This window comes from Budorcas taxicolor, chromosome 2 (assembly GCF_023091745.1).
Source record: "Budorcas taxicolor isolate Tak-1 chromosome 2, Takin1.1, whole genome shotgun sequence".
Taxonomy (NCBI): Eukaryota; Metazoa; Chordata; class Mammalia; order Artiodactyla; family Bovidae; genus Budorcas; species Budorcas taxicolor.
Window position 1 is genome coordinate 139,146,470 of NC_068911.1, and position 25,467 is coordinate 139,171,936.

The 25,467-nt window shown below is 42.4% G+C and overlaps 1 protein-coding gene across 1 annotated transcript in view; it reads left to right on the plus strand.

Moving 5' to 3' along the window:
• The first annotated feature begins 10,361 nt into the window (after window positions 1-10,361).
• ADAM23 (ADAM metallopeptidase domain 23) overlaps window positions 10,362-25,467 on the plus strand; it is a 185,108-nt gene continuing 170,002 nt past the window's right edge. Inside the window, exons 1-2 of the mRNA XM_052635428.1 lie at window positions 10,362-10,575; window positions 11,674-11,891. Coding sequence (XP_052491388.1) covers window positions 10,362-10,575; window positions 11,674-11,891 — 432 coding nt within the window. The remainder of the gene's footprint in view (window positions 10,576-11,673; window positions 11,892-25,467) is intronic.

The following is a 25,467-nucleotide window of genomic DNA, read 5'->3' on the forward strand; positions in this document are numbered from 1 at the left end:
TCTTTTGTAATCGATCACTGTGCTTTGTTATAAATCACTGTGTCCTTGTTATGTAAAAATGTAACTTTATCACTATCTTAAGACTAAATAGACCTTAAGGGGAGCATTGGTGAAAGGATTTTCATTTGTTGGGCTGATGTTTGCTGCTAAATCTCCATGTTCCCTGCCCTTATAATGAATATAACTAGCATATAGGAAGAAGTAAGTATTAACCTTTAAGCATATAGGAGAAATAAGCATTAACCTTTAAGATTAATCATGTTAACCTTGGGTTAAATAAATTCCTTTCTTGATTGTAACTCACTACACCCTCACCCTATAGGAATGTAACTTTATTTGGAGGGTGGTGCCTGGTTTAAGAAAACACACCTTTGGAAGAAGTAAGTTTTTTGGTTATCAGAAAGAAAGGATCATAAAATCCCTAAGACCTTTTTATGTAAAGCACCTGATTTTGATAAAGGTCAGGACTGCTGACCCCCACGTGACTCTGTATTCATCCCTATGTGTAACAAAAGGTATATAAGCAAACCCAAAAATAAAGAAATCGGATCAGTTTCTGGAAAGACTGATACCCCCACGTCGTTCTTTCTTGCACCTCATTTTTCTGGCTGAATTCCCATCTGGAGCGTGGATGCTATTCCACGTAATCCAAGTTATTCAGCCTCTTTTTCTCCACTAATCTTCCTACTACACTATCCGTTTCTAATCTCTCTCTATATCTGTAATTAAATATGTATTTTTCCAAAGACGCCGACGCGGTCCCCACCTTCGAATTCCCTGGATCCACCGGGGCTGGACCCCGGCAAGTGGGCATTTCCCAAGAAGGGTCTATGTGTGGGACTACTTGTCTGTTCAAAATTTCTCTCTCAAATTTCAGATGCCTCACCTTCATTAAAATATTTTAGGATTTGGATGGTTATGTTCACCTTACCTACACTGTTCATGCTTTTAAATTCTTTGAAAATATTCCTTCTCATTCTTTATCTTGCCAGATAATGTGGTTCTTATCTTCACAGGTTGTTCTCATCTGACAGCAGCTTGGTCTTTTAAAATGCTCTTTCCTGAATCATGCCCAGTTGCTTTATAGAACTTGTGCATCACAGTTTGGTATAATTTTGATCATATTTTCTATTTGGTTATCAATATTGCTTTGCTGGCATTTTTAAATACAGTTGTTTTATTCAAGTGAGAGTCAGCTCCACAGTCTAACTCCCATGTTGGTGTGCAGGGGTGTGTGTGTGTGTGTGTGTGTGTGTGTGTGTGTGTGTTGCCAGCGGTGATGTGGATAATACATTATGTGTGCTGTGATATTTGAAGGCGGCATGTATAGCTATGTATGTAGATAGATAAATAGTTTAGATTGCTTTTTCCAAGACTTACTTGTTGATAATGGAATTCTTTTCTTAGGTTTTTTTTCTGGCCAGTTCACACAGCCTCAAAACTTTTTGTTTATAGTTTATCTCAGTTCAGCCAAACATTTTATTACATGGAAAAACTTCATGTTTTCTGCAAGAGCATCTTCAGCATGCAATCTGTCCCTCAGATAATTTACCAAAATAGCAAACAAAAAAGTCTTAGAATTGGATTCAGGAGAAGCCTAGAGTTTTATCATTTCCTTCTAAAGAAGTGATTATCTCTATCACTCGATTTCTATCTCTAAGCTATGTCTATGTCCGTGACATGAATAGTCTAATTCCATGACAGTCTTACAGAAATAATATAGTATTTTAGCTTTAACTCGAGTGCCAGAATATAGTAAATGACAAATGTCACAGATAGCACCAGAGCACGCTATACGATCTAAGGAGCTGTTAGCTATTCCCCTTGCCTCAGAATAACAAAAGAATAAAAATATTCAATAGCTGCTGATCAGAGTTTAAGCATTCTTTGTTACGTCATTAGAAATCTGAACGTGTTAATGTGTTGGCAAAAGCTAATATTATTTTATAGGAGTAGATTAATAAATGTTGCTAATTATAATTAAACTAACTTGAATGGGTAGCTATGTTGGTTAATTTGAAATTTAGAAAAAGTTGAATTCTCTAGTGAGGATCTTGGCCCTCTCTTGTGGAATGGTATTTTAATTAGAAAACTAAATATCTGGACATAGCTAGGTTTTGTTTTGGAATTATACAAATAATTATATCGAATGGCAGTAGAGATTCAAAAAATCTCTTCTGTTAAGTAAGGAACACAATTCAGAACAATTCTGTGTGTAGATCAATATGTTTATGGGTTTAAACAGACAAAAACAAAAATAAAAATTCTATTTATAGTCAAGCGCCATGATTTCAGAGGGCTATAAGTCCTTTGAAACGACTGTTTCAGGTGTTTGTTTTGAGGCCAAATAAATTATACAGCATTGGTGTTTTTCAGCTCCAGTTTCAAACAAAATTAATTTCTGATTAAATGTGGAATGGATAGAGGATTGAATTTTAGTTATTTTGTGGTAAATTTGATTATTAGACTTGATAAATTGACAGTGTTTTTGACTCATCATGATGTGGTTGAGAGTTCATTGTTTGTAACGAGATCATCCAGTTAAAGTGCTTAACCCAGTATCTAGCACATCTTAGGTGCTGCATAAAAATTTCTCTTCTTCCTTTTTCTCTTTGTTATCATTGTTATTTTTTTATTTTGGAGGCTTACCAGGTGGCTCAGTGGTAAAGAGTCCACCTGCAATGCAGGAGATGCCAGAGAAGTGGGTTCAATCCCTGGGTCAGGAAGATTCCCTGGAGGAGGAAATGACAACCCAGTCCAGTATTATTGCCTGGAGAGTCCCATGAGCAAGGAACCTGGTGGGCTACATTCCATAGGGTCACAAAGAGTTGGATATAACTGAGCATGCACGCACTATTTTATTTTTATTGTTATTATTTGTTTTCTTTCTTGGTTTCTCACCAAATTTGGTACTACCTAAACCATGATTTAAGAAGTTACAGTTGTTGAATTCTTAAAATATGCTGAGGGTATTACAAGAAACTCATTGGATGAGAAAATTGTCCCTTGGAAATATTTCAGACACAAAAGACAAGAGAAATAGGAGAAAAGTAGGTATTGTATTTCAATGGATTACCTCCAAAGATGTGTGGGACCTTGCCCCATAGTTTCTACCCACCCTCCTCCATACTGAGCTGCCTCCATTCTGCTATACAAGACTGTATTGTGCTTCCATGCTGTTGAACTGGGCTTAGTGGAACTGATGCTGTAGGGCCCAGACCTCATAGCTCTATCTTTCTTTATCTTTACACAACGATGTCGAGTGGAAGACTAAAAATGAATTACACTGCAGACTGACCAAGACTTTTGCAAGTCAATTTTTTTAAAGCAAACTATTTACAAAGTACAATGGAATGTACTGGAAAGCCTGGGAAGAGGAACTCTGAATCCAGCCCCAATTCTGCCACAGATTGGTGTGAATTTGGGTAACAAGCTTAAACTCTGGGTCTTTGTTTCCACAACAATGGGTATGAAATCCTATATGTCTTCAAAGTTAACTTCCGGCTCAAATGCTAATTCTGTATTTTCTTAAATCCTGCAGCAACTGTTCTAAGTTAATTTTTTAAACTTTCCTTGTTCAGGGTAAACTTGTTATAAAAGCAGAAATAGGGGAGAAGACCTTGGGAACAGTGCAGGACTTGAATTCAGGGTTCCAATTTGAGTTCTGATATGTTAATCTTGTTCTGGTGTGTGATCTTGGGAAATCCCTCTTCTCAGTATATCTTAACTTTGCTTCACATTCAGTTAAACTGGGAGAAATTTTAAAACACTGATGTTAGACTCCATTCATGAAGGTTCTAAATACTTAGCCATCAATAGGTTGTTAAAGCTTTCCAGGTGACTAGAATGGAAAGGCAGGATTGAGGATCACTGCAAAAACCAGGGGTTCTTAATGTCCTTGCATCCAAGATGGAACCCTTAGGAAGAATAGTAATTACTGTCCTCTCTGTGACAGAATTGAAGATCAAATAAAATAAAATAAAATAAAATAAAATAAAATAGAGAAAAGCACTTTAAGGCTTCCAAGGTAGCACAGTGATAAAGAATTCGTCTGCCAATGCAGGAGACGCAACATAGGTTTGATTGCCTGTAGAAGGAAATGGCAACCCAATCCAGTATTGTTGCTTGGGAAATCCCATGGGCAGAGGAGCCTGGCAAGATACAGTCCATGGGGCTGAAAAAGAGTCGGACACTACTGACCACGAGTGTGCACCATGCAAAAGCACTTTGTGATGTGTAAATGCACAGTAAGTATTAAAGCAAATGTTATTAAAGAGCTTAAGTATTATTATTATGTAAATGTAGGGATTAGCTTTAGTACATTAACTCTGTTGGTGGGATTCTACCCTTTCAGATAAAATTCACTTACAGTCTCTAAAAGTATTGATAGTTGAGGACCTCCTTCCCCAGTCAGTACTTGGCAATTTACCACTGCAGAAACTCGAAGAGTTGCTCTGTGATCCAGAGAGAGTTTAATAGTGACGTGTTGCCTCAGTGATTATTATCAATAAACACAATTCTTCTGAGTTTTGCACAGCATTGATCATCACCACAAATCATCACGACATGCTTGTTTATCCCTTTGTACTACAGCTTGTAAGTGCAGCAAACTGGGATAAACTAGTCAAATGTTCGTGTAGTGGGGAGAGAAGTCAATTGTTTTAAAGCTGTATCTTATTCTGTCAGGAATTCATACTTAACCTTCATTTAGTATAAGTAATATCCTTTAAGAATTAAATTTTATGTGTTCCCAATGGTTATCTTTATTCAGATATATTCATGCTTTGACACTTGGATACATTTTTGTCTGTTCAACTATTCCATTAGAAATATGTCTGTGACCATTGCAGTTTTGATAATAAATACTTTTACTTTTCCCAGTAGAGTTAGAGTAAGTTACACCTTGACTTCTGAAATTGGCCCACTGTGGTCTGTTCTTCAGATTGAGCAAGTGTATTTAGTACAGACTTGCAGACTTATTTTTCATGAATTTGTAGGCTGCCTGTGCAGCTGTGTACTTGCTGCCTTGCAGCTGCTCTTCAGGGTTGAGTTTGACGAACACATACTCAGGACACCTATAGTGACAGCCTCCAGGAAGGGCTGTCACTGCGTGTGTTAGTCCATCCTCTGACTTGTCACTGCTGGAACCTTCATTCAGCATCTCTCTGCTCACCAGAAAATGCATCTTGGCAAAACAAGACAAAGTCTGGGATGTTTTCTGTATCTGTATTTTTTTGGCAAATGATTTCTGACATTTCCCTCTGTTTTCTAAGTCTGGGAATGATCTCAAAATGTAGGAATGCTTCTTTCTTTAGGAATCCCTTCAACTGTTGAATGTCTATTAAAAATTAAGCAATTACATGCTGATTAAACAAATCATAAAGTTCAAGGAACAGCTAGTTCTTTTGGAGTGAGAGCCATGCGTACTGTTGCACATGCTTTCTGCTCACAAGCATATTGATGCAGTTGATGAAAAAATTTAACCTGAAGTCATATATATATGTAGTTAAAAATGATAGGTTGACAAACTAGGGCCTGCAGGCTGCATGCTTTTTACATTTTTAAAGGGTTATTAAAAATACTGGGAATATGCATCAGAAACCATATGGCACACAGGGCCTAAAATATTTACTATATGAAACTCTAGAGAAAGTGCTCGCTGACCCCAGAACCATGTGGAAAGTGCCAATAAAGAGCTCACCCATCTTTGGCTTTTACCAAGAAGTACATTGTCTTGTTTTGAGAGGCTGAAGCTGGGGGATTGAGCTAAGAACATGCAGATTATGACCTGCTGAAAGGTGAGGGGCACAAGCCACTCCCAGGGGCAGGCTAGTTTCTCTCTCAGTTATCTGAGCTCCCACTTTGGGAAAGTGTAATCAATTAAGTCAGTTGGATTGAAGGCACAGTTTCAATAAACCCACACAAAGGAAGCAGAGAGACAAGATTTATCACTTACAGATCCCAGAAGCTGGGGAAGTGGTGGGAGTAATGAGCTGGAGAAAGGGCAGTCCTCTGTCCCAGGTCACCAATGAGCAGGGGATAGAGAGTGTGGCAAGCATCTATCCCTTATAAGGTGGTTCGGGCAGAGGTCACTGACCTTTTACTGGTTTAACCCTAGGTGGTTACTTGAAGAGGTACAGGGGAAAAAGCAAATGTGACCTTAAGATGGGAATCTGAAGGTCGAGTCCTCATCTAAATGTTGACTCTGGTTGTGAGCAGGGTTTTCATACTGTCAAATGCCTAGGCAGCAAGTCAGAAAAACAAAAAGTTGTTTTTCTCATCACACTTCTTCCCTTGGAAGCATTAATTCTCACTTGTAAAATCAGTCTTCACAGCCAGTCTAAAAAGAGAATGAGAAACCTCCTGTAGCAGACGCTGTAACAGAAATCTCGGCTCTTCAATCAGAGCTGCCACCCTTTGGCCCTTGTTTGCTCCTTTGCTCTCCCTGCCCCAGACTGCTCCTCAACATCATCACCGGCCACCAATTTGCCACCCGCTGTCTTTGACCTTGGCTTCTTGGTCAAATGATTTTTCCATTCTAATTGCTCTTGTGAATCTGCTTTGCTACATTGTCCTACTTTTTCACCTGCTTTTATCTTCCAAGACCCCTCTTCTGTGATCTTTTTTTTTCCCCTGCCTTCTCCACCAGAATCTCAGCCCTGCAGAGACAGATGTCTTCCAAATCGAATATTTCTACCCTTTTACTTGCTCCTGTGCAGGCCCAGTTTGCTCGCTGGTTCTGGCCAGGCAGGTCTGGTTCTGGCCCCTGCTGCAGACGATAGCAGACAGAGGACTTTGGGCATCTTCCCTCACCAGCCTAGCTGCATCACTTTTGGGGAGCAGCACAGGTATCTTTCGTGGACACTGCTTGCACACATCCTTCATCCTGTTCATTTAGTATCCATATTGCTTGCTGTAATTTTCTTCCCATGGACCTTCTGGCTGCTTGCTTTCCCCTATAACTGCAGCAGTTTTCCCCATCTATCAAACTGACCGGTCCACTCCAGTGGTGCCGGCTGCTCTTGGGGTCCAGCACCCAAGTCTAACTAGAGCTATTGCATGCTGAGTTGGTAAGTCATGCCTGACTCTGAGACCCGTGGATTGTAGCCTGCTGGGCTCCTCTGTCCATGGGATTTTCCAGGCAAGAATACTGGAGTGGCTTGCTGTTTCCTTCTCTAGGGGATTGTCCCAACTCAGAGATGGAACCTGCATCCTGCATCTCCTGCATTGGCAGGTGGATTCTTTTTCACTGTGCCTCCTGGGAAGCCCAATCAGAGCTATTACAGCATTCAAATTTCTGGTACATTTCTCTCTTCACTCCAGTTCAGCTTACTGAATCCCTCCCTCCTACCTGTGAGAGCCTCCTCTACCCAATACACATTTATCAAGTGTTGACCCTATTCTGGGTGCTATCTAGGCTCTGCAGATGAGGGATGACTGACAGGCAGCCTAGGTCTCAGTGTTTTTTGACAGAGGAAAGATGATATGCACAGACATGAATATAGAGCAAAGCAGTAGGTGGTGATGAATACAATTACTAAACATTATGAGAGCAGAGGAGACTGTTTAGAACTAAACTCTCTAATGATAAAACTTCCAAACTACCTAGTGAGGATACTACTAAATCAAACAAATTAACCACTTAAAGAATCTTTGATTCTGTTTTTAACCTTCCCTTAAATATATAGTTTAAAGGTCAAACTCCTGGGACACTTTTTTCTGAGTGACTTATTCCTTCTCTGACTCAGTTTCATTTACTGATACATTATCTTGCCTCCAGTCGAGTCTATAAACATTAAAGTTCTGTAAATAAATGCAGTTTTTGGATTATAGTGCAAAAGACAACATCTTTTTTTTTTTTCTTTTTGCAAACACTCCTGCTTCTTACTAGAAATGAAATTCAGTCCTTATTCCTTTTCTCAAGTCTGTGGGATGGTGTCTGCTGACAGGTGGGTGTGCAGTTGATCCAGGGTGATTCATGGCTTTACTTATTGGAAGAGGCTTTGAGAGGTTGTCACTCAATTGCAAGAGATAGCTTTTAAAGAACTTTGCATCTGGGCATCCATTGTCTTCATTTCCTTTTTCCTTCTTATTCCTTATCTACCTCCTTTGGCCCAAACCCTTTCCCAGGATTATATTAATATATCAAATATAAATTGGGAAAACCTGGCCATGACCTGCTTGTCTTGAGGGGGATATCCCCAAGAGCACTGAGCTGCAAGTAGGAACTGTGGGGTTTTGAGTGTGTTTCATCAGCTTGTCCCATGTGACTCCTGCCATGGGCACCACCAGCTGGTCTAGTCATTCAGGACATATTTTCTGAGAGCCTTCTCTGTGCCACAAACACCATGTTAGGTTCTAGGGACACAAACTGAGTCAAAAGGAAAACTGTTGCTGCCCACATTCGGGGGAGGTAGCATCAATTACAAGTTCACATTAATAAATGTGTTACAACAAATTATCCTACCTCTGATACAGAGAGGAAGAGCTAATATTAGTGTTTATTTCTCTAACAGTTCTGAGATCTCTGCTCTCTGTGGGGTGTGTCTCATCTCTCTTTTTCCCCCTCTTTCCTCTCTTTTAAGTGAAAGTGGAGAAGACAGCTAACACAGAGTCCTGCATGGTGCAATATACCCACATCTTTTCTTTTATTATTATTATTTTAATTGGAGTATAATTGCTTTACAATGTTGTTTTAGTTTCTGCTGTAGGACATGAATCAGCTGTATGTATACATAGATACCCTCCCTCTTGAGCCTCCCACTGCTCCCCCATCCCACCCCTCTAGGGTCAACAGAGGGTACTAAGTGGGACTCCCTATACTATACAGTGGCTTCCAACTAACCCTAACACATCATTAAAAAAAAAAAAAAATCTATTTTACACATCTTTTTTTTAAAATTGTGGAATTCTTGATCCCCCAAAGTAGACGTTATTATCTCCATTTAAAATACAAGTAACGGAGAAAAACACTATTGTTATTACTCAGACTGTCATCGGGAGCGGGAATAAATGAGTGCTTGTATTATGGGAGCTGGGGGCCGAAATCTGCCACAGGCCCTAACCGGAAACCATCGGATTTAGTGGCTGCTAATCCATTCAATTCAGGCATTTATTTTTTCCTCCGTATTTTTCACAGCGGTGAGAGAGAAATCTCTTTTTCTCTACAGAAGTCATTTCAGATCTCAAAATCTGAAATGCGTCCTCTCCGATGCATGCCCACCCACAGGGTTGACAAATGCTAGATTTCCCAAGATAGCTGCCACACGGTCGGTTTCTAATCTCCTTATTTATTCCCCGCCAGAATTTCTAAATCCTTCCCCAGTACATCCAGCCATCCTTTCTGAACCTTTGAGTTCCATCTGCTTTCCACAAAGCCCCTGGGCACTAGTCGGGCGACAGAGGCCAGGGCGGAGGGCCCAGTTGGGGGATCCCTGCACCCAAGGTCTAACTCTGCAAGGCCTCTGGGCGTTCTCGGGACAGCCAGCCCGCTACGCGCCAGCGTGCTTCCCAGTCTTAGTTCCCCCGGCGCTGCCAGGGAGCTGAATGAGGAGCAGCGCTATTTTTACCTTCTCGGCTGCAATCCCTTACATATATTTGCAGGAAGGAAATAAATAAAGGATTGAGAAGGAAAGGCTTGGCCTAAGTTTTACACTAGAAGGAGGAGGTTGGACTAGGAGGGTATGTAAGGTCTGGGCGGTGGAAAAGGCAGGTCGATTTCTCTGGGTGGTTGTTTCCTCCATATCCTTTTGCCTTGGAAATCCTCACACTCTTTTTTTCCCCTCTGGCTAATCCTTGACTGCCAGCGTCCTCTCTCCCCCGCCCCCACCTCTGGAGGTGCCACCATCACCTTTGATGTTGCATCACTCTTCTGCCGTTCCCCCCCCGCCCCCAATCTCTTCTTCTTTTTCTTCCAAAATAAAGCATGCGCAGTGCGCCCCGTGCCAGGGAACAGCATCAACATCAGCATCAGCATCAGCATCGGGACGCGGAGCCGCGCTCGGGCGCGCTCTCGAGGGCGGGGAGCACGCCCGCGCCACTCGCGTCCGCGCGCAGCCTCAGCATCCTCAGCCCCCGCAGTCGCTGGAGCTGCCGCGCCCGCCGCAGGGAGGGCGGAGCATCTGGGGAGGCTCCAAGTTGGCGGAGCGACTGGGAACCCCCGGACTCTTCAGCGGCCGCCCGGGGAGGGGCTGAGAGGCGAGCAAGGGAGGGGGCGCCGCCCAGCCCTTAGCCTGGACCCCCTGTCCGCGGCTGCACCATGCGCGACGAGCCGGCGTGACCGGCTCCACCCGCAGCCTCCCCTGCAGCCTAGACCCGCGCTCTTGCTGGCCACACCAAGCGGCGCCCGGGAGCTATGAGCCATGAAGCCACCCGGCAACAGCTCCCGGCGGCCACCCCTGGCGGGCTGCAGCCTTGCCCGAGCCTCCAGCGGCCCCAGCGGCGGCTCCGCCGCCCCGGCGCCCATCCGCGCCCTGGCCCGCGCGCCTCCCTGCCGCCTCCTCCTCGTCCTTTTCCTGCTGCCTCCACTCGCCGCCTCGTCCCGGCCCCGCGCCTGGGGGGCTGCTGCACCCAGCGGTGGGTATGGCCCCGGTGCCCTTTGCATTGCCTTGCCCAACGGGCCCTGCAGAAGAAAGCGAAGGGCGCGCGGGACCGTGCGCTCCGGCCACGTCCAGGGCTCGGCCTTTCCAAACCTCCCTGCCTGTCCACCTCTCTCATTCTCAAACCCGCGTTCACTCCAGTTCACTTTTTGAAGTCCATTTTTTGTTGCAGTCACTAAATTACTGCCGGAAGGTATTTAGTGGATGCGGGGGTCTCTAATTGATTTCTGTGCAACTTGGGGAGACCGGTGGACGGGAGATGCAGCAAGGGAGCAAGTTTTTTTTCTCGGGTGCTGGAGCCTGAACGCGAATGCGGGAAGATGTGATGAGAACAGTGCTAATGTATCTTTTTAGATTGCCTAGTGGGTTTATTCACTGCTGTTGGAATTATAGGTGGGGAGGGAAACCGGGGCTCTAAACCTTTGGCTTGTGATTTCTCAAAATGCTTATTATTATCATGAACAATTAAGATAATGTAATGTTCACTACATTGATGACGGAAAACCAGTGAGAGCAGAAACCTGGCCAAAGCAGGAAAATGAAATTGGAAAGCGGCCAGCCTCTGCATCCCTTTCTGGCAAAGGGTTTTTTCTCATCTCAAAGTTAAAAGAAAAAGGAATTGTCCATTTTGTTTAATGAGTCAATCAACATTCAGTGTTCAAGAATTCAACACTCAAGTTATCTTAGGAGTATTCTTAGCTCTTAGGTGGGATACTGCTAGTCGGAGTCCCTTTGAGCTTCTGCAGAAGCCGAAAGGGTGGAGATGAGGGTCAAGCACCACTGAGCATGTTTGTTTAATGACCCTACCTTCAAGTCCATTCCCGCCCACCCACATATTTAGACATATAGATTTAAGACTATGAACAGTACATTGTTGTATATGCCTTATTGGCTGTTAACCTATCCAGACCATTTCATTGTGGCAATTACTTGCTTTCCTGTGTCTCTACTCCTTACATGCTTTTAAGTAGAAAACTTTGGTTTTGCAATTAATGGAAAAAATGCATTGTAGTACTTATGTATTGATAGGGTACTTGTGTGTTTGTCTATGTTTGTGTCCTCCCCCCCACCCCAGCTCCGTATTGGAATGAAACTGCAGAAAAAAAATTGGGAGTCCTGGCAGATGAGAACAACACATTGCAACAGAATAGCAGCAGTAATAGCAGTTCCAGCCATGCAATGCAGAAAGAAATCACCCTGCCTTCAAGACTCATATATTACATCAACCAAGACTCGGAGAGCCCTTACCATGTTCTTGACACAAAGGCAAGACACCAGCAAAAACATAACAAGGTAGGCAGGGACTGGGTATGCAAAAGTGGCTGCTGTGAAGAGTTGTCCTTTGATTTGATTTTCTGCCAGAATCTGATTTTACAAATTTTACTGCAGCATTTTATTAGGAAACCAATTAATGATAGGGGAGAAGCTGAAGGGATTTCACCTGGAATCTACTTGGATAGGGTTGCTGTTTCTCTTTCCTTTCTGACTCTAAACTGAAATTGGAATTTTCTTAAGGCCTTGTAAGTTTAACAGCTGAAATGTGGTCCATTTTTCTTGTAGGTGCATTGAACACTGAACAGTAGTTAAACCAATATGTTGATAGTCCTGACTTTAATCTGTGAGGCTTTATGTAAGGGTGCAGTATTCTACCTCCCATGATGAAAACTGCTTTCAGTCTGCACCCAGAAAATTGCTATAAGAAGCTGTTGGGCCGTAGATTTCGCATCTACACTTTCACTTAGAAATCGAGTCATTAAGTTTAAACAGCCTCTTTCTTTAGTTAGTCAGTACTTTTTTTTTGGTTATATTTTCAGTAGGTAAATAATATGACATATTGAAGGATTATAGTGAATATAAACAAACAATTTATGTAACTCAGAGATCAGTTCTTTCAAGACTTTATCTGTCTTGTTCATTGTGAGCAGTTGCTTTACTTTGGTTCAGAAAGTGTCACTGATTTTTTTAAAAAAGCATTCAGTGGAAGATGAAGGTGCATAATATTCAAAGAGTTTAAGGAATCTTTTTTTTTCCTGCTTACTAGTCATTATTTGAGTTAATAATATTTTGGACCCCAAGCAGATTTCTATAATGGATTATCAGTGCCTTTTTCTTTATTAGCAACAGAAAATAGAGTTTCTGTGTTAAATATTTTACTTTGGACTTGTCAGGGAGGAAGAAAACTTTCTTCTAGCTTTCTAGGTTCTTCTCGCTGGTCCAAATATTAAATTGACATGAGTTTGAGTAACAAGAGAAAATGAAATTTACTTTCATATGTATACATGTGCGGGTCTGAGGCCCCTGCATACCTGAGAGGGTCAGAGACAGAAAGATAAAATGAGGCATATATACCATCTTAAGCTAAGGAATGGCATAGGGCCCTGGAGCTTCCAGGGACAGGAGGGTCATTCATAAGATGATAAAAAGAGTGGATGGTTGGTAATTAGATGTTTGCTGGCCATATAGATGGGGCCACTTAGCTAAAGTTTATCTCTGGTAATAAATCTTTTCTGGGAAAAATCCTCAATTTAAATTCTTCTGAGTTGTTAAGGGAGGAGCAGTGGCTTCTCTTGAACTTGCAGGGTCTTGATTGCACCTTTAGCTCAAAATAATCCTGATGCAAAAGTGACACATTGTGGGGGAAGTGGTTCTGAACACCTACAGATTATACTTGTTCAGTTGAGAAGAGCAGTCATTTTCTAAACATCTGGAACTTAAGGAAAGTAGATGGTTTGCATCATTACTTTCCTTAGTTTTCTAAAATTTAGGTAACAGTATTTATTCCCATTTTCCAAATGGGGAGTTAGACATTTAAGGCCATCAGATGACTTTCCGTGACTGTAAAACCACCAACATAAAATTCAAGGGGCCTGAATATTTAATATTTACACGTCAGGTTTCTGAGAAAATGCATCCTTCATATAAGATGTTATTGGAGAAGTTAACTTTGCTTCACGTTGTGAAGTGGCTGCTCCCCACCTTAGCTGAGGTGCAGGGGTCTCTATACTCACAGCCCTTTTCCCAGCTGCTTGTATGTAACTTGATGGGTTGACTCCTGGATCTTGTCTACCCATTTGTCTTGTTGGTAGGAGGAGTGGGTGAGTCTTCAAGGAAGAAAAAGTTCCTCTTGATAAAGATACTGAGGCCAATTTTATGGTTTTCCTACTAATTAATAAGATCTTCTTTAGTTTGGTGACAAGTTCTCAAACTCACCAGTGCCTTTTGCATAGGGTGCTGGAGGGGAAAAAAAAAAATGGCCAGAAAGTCTATTTTAAAGAAGTTCTCTTGAGTTGAGATGAAGGAAACTTTAGGGGAACTTTCTTTTTTTTTTTTAACAACTCAGGTATTGTTGGCTATGGCTGACTCCTGTCTTTGTTTGGTGGGACTTGGTTTGACTACAATATATCAGAAGTTTTATGATAATGAGGTTGTTAAAACTTTACCCACCGCTTATATAGAGGAATGGGTTTCCCAGATGGTGATAGTGGTAAAGAACCCACCTGCCAATGCAGGAGACGAAGAGATGTAAGTTCGATCCCTGGGTTGGGAAGATCCCCTGGAGGAGGGCATGGCAACCTGCTCCAGTATTCTTGCCTGGAGAATCCCATGGACAGAGAAACCTAGCAGGCTCTGTAGGGTCCATAGGGTCATAAAGAGTTGGACATGACTGAAGCAACTTAGCATGCATGCACTCATGTACACATGCAGAGGAGTAGATTTCTCACTGTGGAGCACATACTTGCTTTTGGAAGGATGTTACCTCTTATTTCCACCGCTCTTGGTGGTTGAGTTTCTCCTATCTTCAAAACAGATGTTTATGCAAAAATTACATTTGAAAACATTTTCTACTTATTAGTTTGACTCAACAAGTATTTGTAGCACTGTTCTCATGTGCAAAGTAGTATGCCAAAGATTCAGAGATAAGAGATAAGGAGAACAAGGATGAATAAGACATGGTCTGTCTTCTAGGAGATGCAAAAATGAGGTCAGCAAGATTCCAAACAGTGCTCTTGGACAGGTATAAGCAGTGTTCTTCCTGTATGGTGGTTTCGCTGAAATTTCCCTTTGTGTCCTGTGATTTCCCCTGTGCTTCTGTTTTGAAGCTTCTCTCGAACTCGTTGACAAACAGTGTTCCATATGTTTTCTGCTAGATCTTTGGCTGACTTACCTAACATAGTGATGGGAGATGCATGTCAATCCAGCAGCTTTCCAAATGCTTCAGTAAGAGAGGAAGTATACAATTTCCTTATTTTTGCTTTTATAAGAAGTTTTGATTTTAATATCTGTGTATTTTGCACCTTTTTTTCTCCCCTGATTTCATTGCACTCAAGCACATTTTAATGAATGTCTTAGAAATGCTGAATCACTGTGCCATTCTCCTGGGTCCCTAGATTGGGGAATAGAGGTGGAGAGGGAGATTTCCAGATATAAACTGCAAGGCAGAGCTCCGTATTTACTTCCTAAATATTCAGAGTTGACCAGGCGCTACTACTTTACAGCTGTGAAAGTTACAATGTTTGTTAACTCTTTCAAAATCAGTAAATTTAAAAGCAGACTGTGCAAAGCACTGCTGTTAACACTAGTGTTTTTGAAAATCTTAAAGTTTTCTCTGTCAAAGATGGTTTAGGAATCCTTTTATCTCTAGATAGGGTTTTGTGTAACTCACCGTCCAAACTGTGACATTTTTTGAGAGTGAAAATAGGTGCACCTGGTAATTATGCCAGGATAATTGGCATAAACCTAGATGGTTCAGGGCGGACTGGAAACTTGGTTACTTCAGACCTAAGTAGTAATATTCCTTGATTTTTGGAACTTACCCAAATTCAAGTGTTTTTAGAGACAGCATTATTTTCTGATGATTTATTGTAATTTTTTTCTTACTAACTAGGAAGTTAGTTTACCACCATGTGGAAGTAATAGGGTCTGAATCAAGACTTTTCTTTACTTTTAGAGACTTTTATAAGCATAAATGGAATTTATGATTACTAAACACAAGCATTTTATCAACCATTCATTCAGTTTATTGGTAAAATATACATTTGAAAAGGAAAATAATCCATTTAGATAAATAAATTAATTAATTAATAGATAATCCTATGAGATCTGTTTCTGAGAAAGTTAATGAATCTGTGGAGAAATAAAAAGAATTTTTCTTCTACTTTTCAAGATTCTTGGCTGAGACGCACCCTGTGACAGGTTAATAGGAGAAAAATAGAAGTTTAACACCATAACACTATAATATCAATAGTTAATAGTTGTATTTAATAATGTGTATCTCTTCTGTGTGCGTGGGAGAGATGGAATAAAACTGAGTAACTTTGAAATGGCCCAGCCATCAGCTTAAATAACTGTCCTGCTGAAGATCAGCTGTTGGGGACTGGGGAGCCACTGATGGGAGGCTGTCAGGAAAAGCACAGTAAACGAGGGTAAGATTGTATGCAGATTTAAATTGTTGCCTTTTATGCTGATTAAGTGTTTCTGGTGTCTTTGAGCATCTTCCTCTTTCCGGTATGGAGAGGGAAACACCTTATAAATAGAGACTTCTTATACATATAAATGTCTCTTACAAAAGAGTAACTTCTGCTTGGTTTACAGAGCTTCTCCTGTGTCTGGTGTTTCTTAAAAATAACCAGCCTAAAATAATGTTTATGCCAAAGAGGCATATTTTGGGATAGTATATTCTGCTCCCCTTCAGATCTTTTCCTGAAACTTGCCTTTAGTCAAAGTACTTGCCTTGAATCCTACTTTTTTAGGATTCTTTTCTCTTGCAGTTGGGAAGGGATGGAACAGGTACATTATGGACAGCACAGGTTCTGGGGGAAGATGAAAGTCATCTCCTCGGCTCAGTTTTTTGTTTCCTTCCCTACTGTGTTGAAAGTGTTAGTTGCTCAGCCATGTCTGACTGCTTGCAACTGTATGGACTGTTGCTCACTGGGCTCCTCTGTCCTTGGGATTCTTCAGGCAAGAATATTGGAGTGGGATGCCATGCTCTTCTCCAGGGGAATCTTCCTAGCCCAGGGATCGAACCTGGGTCTCCCACATTGCAGGCAAATTCTTTACTGTCAGAGCCACCAAGTCAGGAATATCCTCCGGAGGAGGGCATGACACCCCACCCCAGTATTCTTGCCTGGAGAATCCCAGGGGAAGAGGAGCCTGGTGGGCTACAGTCCATAAGGTCGCAAAGAGTCGGACACTACTAAAGTGAATTAGCACGCACACACGCAATGACCCTCATTACTGTGTTGAGGGGTTGGAGCTGGTGTGTTGAATTAAGAACATACAGATTATGACCTGTTCAATGAGGGGACTCAAGCCACCCACATGGTTTGGCTAGTAACTCCCTCAGCATCCAGGCTCCCACTTCAGGGAAGTGTAATCAATTAAGTCATTTGGATTGAAAGCACACTTTCAGTATACCGTGCGAAGGAAGCAGAGTCACAAGATTATTACTTACAGATCCTAGAAAGGGTTATGGGGTAGTGAATGAGAAGGAGGTGGGGAAGGAAAGTCCATTGTCCCAGGTCATCAGTGAACAAAAGATAGAGAGGGTAGCAAGTACCTATCACTTATAAGGTGGTTGAGTCAGAGGTCACTAACTGTTCCCAGGCTTACCTCTAAGTGATTATTATTATTATTATTTTAATAGTTTTTTATTTGGCTGCACCAAGTCTTAGCTGAGGCATGTGGGATCTAGTTCCTTGACCAGGAATTGAACTCAGGCCCCCTGTGCTTTGAAAGTGCTGAGTCTTAGTCACTAAGTGATTATTTTGAAGGCATCTGTGGAAAGCAAAGAGGGACTTTTGGTGGGAATCCCAAAGTCAAATTTTTATCTAAATGTCCAGACCCTGGGTGTGAGCAGGATTTTCGTTCTGTAAAATGCCCCAGCAATAACCCAGAAAAACAAAAGTTGTTTTTTGTCACGCCTATTCCCACCACCCCAGGGTGACTAGAAAGGTTTAAGTGGCTTTAGATCTCCGTGGTTATTGTTACTGCCTGCTCTGCTTCAGGACAAGGCTGGTTCCACATTTCTTGACCATCCAGAAGCCAGCTGCTCCATTGCTCTGGCTGTGGGACAGTGGAAACAAATACAGTGTCCTCAGAACTGATAGTGTGACCACTACTAGGTTATTTGGTAAAACAGACTTTGGTATTGGCCTCAGTGGCCTTCCCACATTTTCTAGGTCTTCCTAAGCAGTCATTACAAAATTGTAATACACAGAATTCAGGCCTGTAATGGTTTTCCTTATAATGCCTGGCATATAATAGGCTGTCAGTAAATATCTGTTTAATGAACCGATGGTTGAACACTCCTGTGTTAGAAAGAGTGCAGTGCTTTCTGTGAAATTTCATGTTATAATTAAATTGACATTCAAAAGAGCCTGAAGTTACTGTTAAGTATTTTTGGCACTGTGACAGAGCAGCCAGAGACAGAATTTTGGTCTCGAGTTATTAGCACTGCATAAATTGCACTTATATTACCTGAAATTGTGAGAATATTTGTATTAACAGTTCTTAGATTATTCCTGTCCCTGTCACTCACCGTTAATGTGGATAATCAGGAGCTGACTGTGTGGGAGATTTTGTCATTGCAACTGGTTAATTCTCAATGGTGGAGCCCAAGGTATCCACTCATATAGTTTCCAGTCAATCAGATTTACATCTGTGAGGTGTTCAGTTCCATTGGGTTAATGCCTGTTTTGAATGAGGCCCTGTGTTAGACTCTGGGAAAAGTGAGGAAGAGAACTACTCAGTCCTTCCCTTTGCTCTGACTTGCTGGACATCAGCAACAAGGCAGCTGGTGGAGTGTGTGTGGTTCCTCTCAGAGTATTGCTGATAGTAGGAAGAAAGGGCTGCAGGGACTCAGGAAAGTCAGAGGAAACCTCAGCCAGGAGGAGATGATGGAGCTGGTCCTAGAGACAAACTAGGAGACAAGTTTTCGGGAGATGGAGAGAATGGAGAGGTGCAGAGGGGCCCACAGTCAGCAGCTTTTTGGTCTTGGGGAGAGAAGTGAGGTGAGTGTGAGAAGGGGAAATCCAACTGTGGGAAATTTCAAAGAAACAGGTGTTATCATTGCATTCATGTTGCTGTTTAGTTGCTAAGGTGTGTCCAATTTTTGTTGCAACCCCAAGGACTGTAGTCCCCCATGTTTCTCTGTCCATGGGATTTTTCAGACAAGAATACTGAGTGGGTTGCCATTTCCTTCTCCAGAGGATCTTCCCAACCTAGGGAGCAAACTCACGTCTCCTGCATTGGCAGGCAGATTCTTTACTGCTGAACCACAAGGGAAGCTCATTACATTCAGAGTCAATTTAAAAAAGACTCACTTAATTCCTCCAGAAATCCGGTAATGGACATGTTTATAGAGGCAGCAGTTGAGAATTATTAGTAGTAGTACAAACAGCTAGTGCATGGCTGACAGAGTCAGGATTCAAACCCAGGTCTTACCCTTTCCAGAGGCCAGGCTGGAGAGAGACTTGGGTGTGTTGGGCATGGCAGGTGACCAAGGGGAAAGGCTATGAAGACTGTGAAGAGATCAAGCATTTTAATTTATTTTGTGTCAAATGGTTCAGTTCTGACAAGTCCAGAGGTGAGCGTGTGACTGGTTGAACATTGAAGGCCAGTTCTTGGCTCCTTAGGGAACTTGCCTTCCAGTGGGAGGAGACAGACTGTAAACACAGTAGCAACAACAGCGCAAAGATTTCAGGTATTGACAAGTGCTTGAAGAAGATAAAATGGCACATGTGGTAGAGAATCGTGGGTGGGATGGTTGCTCCTGGCGAACTGGAAGATTGGGCCTATGGTCTTGGGTGGGAGTAACTTACCTACTGTGGCTTCTCTTTAGATGGGGTGGGTGAGTGCTGTTTCAGTGCCCCCCAACCCCATCCTTACTGCCAAATACCTACCTGTCCTTCTGTTACTTGCCAGGCACTTGGAGGAGTTTGAGTTTGGACCCTAGTCTTTGATTCTTCTCTCCCACAAAGTCTGAACCATTTTTGATCATTTCACCTTGGTTTGATTTGATGGCCACAGTGCTTTCCATGGTAGGATTTCCCAGGTGGCACTCGTGGTAAAGAACCCACCTCCCAATGCAGGAGATGCAAGAGATGCAGGTTTGATCCATGGGTTGGGAAGATCCCTTGGAGGAGGGCATAGTATCCCACTCCATGGGGTGGAGAATCCCATGCAGAGAGGAGTCTGTGGGCTATGGTCCTTAGGGTTGCAAAGAGTTGGACATGACTGAAGTGAGTTAGCACACATGCTTTCCCTTCAAAGTCTTGCTTCATCCTGTGTCCCTACATTATATTTTCCACTCTTTCTGTTCCTGGGTTGGCTCCTTCCTGATAACTATATAACTACTGTGTCATTCTGTCTTCACTTACTCTCAGGTTTTGTTAACAGATTATAGGCCACCGTTGTCTCTTTTGTTGTTGTCAGTGTTCAGTCTCAGTAATGCCCGACTCTTTGTGACCCCATGGACTGCAGCTCGCCAGGCTTCCCTGTCCTTCACCATTTCCCGGAGCTTGCTCAAACTCATGTCCATTGAGTCACTGATGCCATCCAACCATCTCATCCTCTGTCGTCCCCTTCTCCTCCTGCCTTCTATTTTTCCCAGCATCAGGGTCTTTTCTAATGAGTCCGTTCTTTGCATCAACTGGCCAAAGTACTGGAGCTTCATCTTCAGCATCAGTCCTTTCAATGAATTATCAGAGTTGATATCCTTTAGGATTAACTGGTGTGATCTCCTTGCAGTCCAAGGGACCCTCCAGAGTCTCCTCCAACAACACAGTTCAAAAGCATCAGTTCTTCGACGCTCAGCCTTCTTTATGGTCCAACTCTCACATCCATACATGACTATTGGAAAAACCATAGCTTTGATTAGGCAGATCTTTGTCAGCCAAGTAACTGTCCTCTCCAAAGCCAGTCATAAAATAACAAGGAGCATTTATTTGCTCATTGGCTTTGCCCAGGGACTTCCCTGGTGGTTCAGATGGTAAAGCGTCTGCCTACAATGCTGGAGACCTGGGTTCAGTCCCTGGGTCTGGAAGATCGCCTGGAGAAGGAAATGGGAACCCACTCCAGTATTCTTGCCTGGAAAATCCTTTGGACGGAGGAGCCTGGTAGGCTACAGTCCATGGGGTTGCAAAGAGTCGGACACGACTGAGCGACTTCACCTTCACTTTTGCCCGGCGTTGGTGGCATCACCCAGGCTGAGGGTAAAGTCACACAGGGCCAGAGCTGTCCTGGCTGCCTTGCTCATGTTTCTCAGTGGTACCACTGTTTTCTCAGCCACCTGAGAGTGAACCTTGGGAGTCATCGTTGACTCTTTTCTCTCCTTCATCTTCTGTCTATAAGTAGTCACATATTAAGTCTTGACGTTTCTCCCCAAATCCATCCTTGCCTCCTCTTCTGTATTGTGTTCTTGTCATCGCCTCTTGTCTCTCTTTTTCTCTCTGTCAATCCATCAGCCCCAGTGCTGACAGATTAATCTTCCTGGAACACTTAGTGCATCACATGACTCCTTTTATCCACATGCAGCAAGCATGATTTCAGCTGATGAATTTTCCTTGTGGGATGAAGAAGAGAAAGTGAAGTGCTCTGGAAGAGAGCTGTTGCCCCTGCACCACCACCCCCCTTCTGAATCCTACACATTTGCCGGTCTTTTCTCATTTCAGCATTTCTCCAGGCCTCTTTTAACCCAAAAGTCAGTCCATGGCAGGAGTTAATTTTGTCCAGATGATTCCATTCATATCCATGCAAACTCTGGGTCTTATTATGGAAAACCCTTGTGTGTGTATGTGTGTTGGTTGCACACTGTGTCCAACTCTTTGCCACACCATGGACTGTATCCCACCAGGCTCCCCTGTCCATGGAGTTCTGCAGGCAAGAATACAGGAGTGGGTAGTGATTCCCTTTTCCAGGGGATCTTCCCGACCCAAGGATTGAACCCAGGTCTTATGCGTTGCAGACAGATTCTTTATGGTCTGAGCCAAAGAAGCCCCAAGGGAGCTAGTTATGGAAAACCCTTGTGATCAGTGGCAATAACTCAAACTGTCAGTAATGTGTTCTTGACCTATTTTTTTACGTTCAAATACCTAAATTTGCAGGTTAAATTCCTGCTTCAGAAGGTTCTTCCTCTCCGTCTTTAAGATCTGAATAATTAATTGCTCCTAGAGAATATGTTTTTAGAATGAAAATATTTTATTCCTTTCAAAAATGTATGTAATCATAAGGCTTTATTCAAAGTATTCAGTTCACAAATGACGTGGGTATCTGTAGTTTTATGGAAACCTCATTCATTCACAATACACAGAGCCTTTTAATTTTGCAATTTTACAAAGGAGCTTTTGTGTTTAGAATTTATATAAATTCAGTACAATTTAAATCAAATCCAGTGCTAGGAATTCTATTACGAAAGGGTGGATTCAGTTATCATATTTTAGTTAGAATAATGAGAAGTTAAAAACAATTACGTTCATTCACAGCAAATCAAGATACGGTTTTTGTGTCTCAAGAGAAAATGAGAGGTGTGTCCTCCATCGTTGGTTACCAAGTACAGACAGAGCCAGACTTGGAATTATGTTCCAGATGATAAGGTTTTGTAATACAGGTGTCTTCTTTGGCTCAAGAGTAGACAGAGGTTACTTTCCTCATCTGGAGCATTGCAAATTAATGAATTCAAGATCTATGTTCAAATCTATTGTGATAAATGTTTGTCAACGAGAACTGCCTCAGTGCTAAATGTTCTCAAAGCTTTCTATTTAGACATAGAATGGATAGAAATATGTATCCAAGTATCTCTTCTACTGATAGACATGAATTATAGAGAGTTAAGTTAAACAAACCAATGAACAGAGAAATACAAGTGGGACCCCATAACCAGTGATCATGTTGCTCTTTAGCTTTGATTTGTTATTATATAGCTGGGGACATTGACCTCTTTTTTATTTGCGTGGCAGTGTCCACATGAGGGAGTCATTCTGGCATGTTTTAAACCTTTTGTGGATAGGAAGAACAAGATAATCACACACTCCTAGATCTTCTTCTGCCCTCAGTGGGGCTAAAGATTAAGTGTACGAGTCAAATCTAAGCATAATGAAAGGCATATCATACAAAACAGTCCAGAGCCATGAAGACATTGATTTTTTGAGCATCTTCTTGAATTCCAGTATCTGTTCCAGTGCTGTTGCTGCTTCTTTTTTCTTTAACTGTGGATGTTCAGGAAGTTGCTGTATCAAGTTGTAGTCTGGATCACTTAGCGGGGTGCTTTGTATTGTCTTTTGATTGTTAACAGGCCTGCTAATACCATAATACTATAATATCAATAGTTAATAGTTGTGTTGCAGATGGGCTCCATTAATAATATAAACCAGTCAACATTTAGATCATTCTTCCCACCTGCATGTGCCTCCTTGCGCTTTACTTTTTCAGCATTAAATCAACCTGCACTCATTCTGCAGTACACTGGTGGTAACACATATAACACTCATTTTGCAGTGAACCTGCACAGTTTTACTGAGGCATTTTCATATCTATAATCTCTCACGGTCCTCAGAGCAATAACACAAGTTTTTCTTTTACTAGATGATTATTATTTCTGTGCATGAGAAAACTGAATCCAAAGAGGCCAGATCAGTTACTCTAGGTCTTGAATTTTTGGCATGACCAGAATGATCAGAACCTTGGTCTGTAGACTTTTAGGCCCTTGTTCTCTTCGCTTAGCACTTCTGGAGTTTGGGTTTGACTGGGGAAGTTTACAACCTTTTTAGACACTTTTCATCTCAATAATAAGGGCCTATGAACCAGGGCTTCCCTGGTGGCTCAGATGGTAAAGAATCCACCTGCAATGCAGGAGATCTGGGTTTGATCCCTGGGTTGGGGGTTGGGCAGATCCCCTGGAGGAGGGCCTGGCAACTCACTCCAGGATTCTTGCCTGGAGAATCCCCATGGACAGAGGAGCCTGGCGGGCTACAGTCCATGCGGTGGCAAAGAGTTGGGCATGACTGAGCGACTAAGCACAGCACACACAGCACAGCACGTGAACCAGTCACACACCAAGGGTTCACAGCCACATGCACCTCCCCTGGCCTTCCTCTGCAACCAGTTGGTTTTCTTAACATTTTTGTTTTTCCTAAATGAACTCTAGATAAACAATCTTGTTGAAAATGCTGCCATTTTAATAGTATTTTCATTATCTGCTTACCTTTGCTTATTGATCTTCCTTAATTTCTTTATTCCTCTATTAGATTCTCCTTCTGCCTTCTTTACTGAACAAGGGAGTTCTTGTTGGGCATTTCCAAATCACGTGTTGGACATTTGACTATTCTATGAGAGCCTTTTATTTTTTAGTATTTTAAAATATTTTTTAATGTAGTAGTGTGCATGCAGCCTGAAGAAATAGGTCTTCATAAAGAGCTGAACTTACTAAGAACTGGTTAATTTGCCTTCTTTTCCCCATTAATGCCCAATTTAAATGTTTTACCAGCATGTGATAACCAGTGTTTCTACACAAACATGATATTTCAGTCCTAAGCAGGGAAACTGGTATTTTAATGATCCAGTATAGGCATTTATTTGTGGGATAAATATGATTCACACTAGGCTGTTTAGTGGAGAAGGCAATGGCAACCCACTCCAGTACTCTTGCCTGGAAAATCCCATGGAGCAGTCCATGGGGTCGCGAAGAGTCGGACACGACTGAGTGACTTCACTTTCACTTTTCACTCTCATGCATTGGAGAAGGAAATGGCAACCCACTCCAGTATTCTTGCCTGGAGAATCCCAGGGACGGGGGAGCCTGGTGAGCTGCCGTTTATGGAGTCGCACAGAGACGGACATGACTGAAGTGACTTCGCAGTAGCAGTAGGCTGTTTAGAGTGTCAGATATTATTTGACTTATCTTAATCTCCTTTCCCATGTAGCAGGGGAAGAATGGTTGGGGAGTCAGGGGTCAGAGGGTCTCTCAGATCTGCTAATACCAGCTATTTAGACTTGGGTAAGTTACTTAGCCTTTCTAAGCTCTAGATTTTTTTGGGGGGGGGGGCGATCAATAACATGGACTTAATAATAGTACCCACCCCATAGGCTACGCTTGGTCAAAATGGTATCACCCACATAAAGTAGTTTGCACAGTGCCAGGCATGTAGGAAGTACTCAGTAAATGTTATCTGTTAATTACTGACTAGGGAATCCAAGCTGTGCTCTTTTATGGACAAACAGTTGTTTTATTAGAAAAGAAGGTAGGTTTAGAAGTAATTATGAGGACATTTGTGGGAAGGGTGATTCTCTGAGTCTTCCTGGTTTTATGGTTGCTGGTGAGCTCGACTGATCCACCTCAGATGAGACTAGAGTATTTATGCAAGAATAAATACTCGTGGGGGGCTTCCCAGGCGGTACAGTTAGTAAGGAATCCACCTGCCAATGCAGGGGACATAGGAGACTCGGGTTTGATCCCTGGGTTGGGAAGATTCCTTGGAGAAGGAAATGGTAACCCACTTCCTGTATTCTTGCCAGAGAAATCCCCTGGACAGAGGAGCCCGGTGGGCTGCAGTCCATGGGATCACAAAGGGTTAGACACGACTGAGCATGCATGTGCTATCACTAAGTACTCAAGGATGTGATATGATGCCTTGGAGGTTGCCACCCTCTAAACTGCAGTGTGTCTACGTGGTGTTTGTCGTCTGGCAGATAGAAGAGCTTTCCCTGAACCTTTGCAGTGATTAGTACACGCCAAGGTAGGCTTAGAATCAAGCATTTTGACACAGTTTTTAAGGTGAACTGTTTTCTGTGTCTAATTGTATGTCTGTGTGTGCATGCTCAGTTGCCCAGTCATGTCTGACTTTTTGCGATCCCATGGACTGTAGCCTGCCAGGCT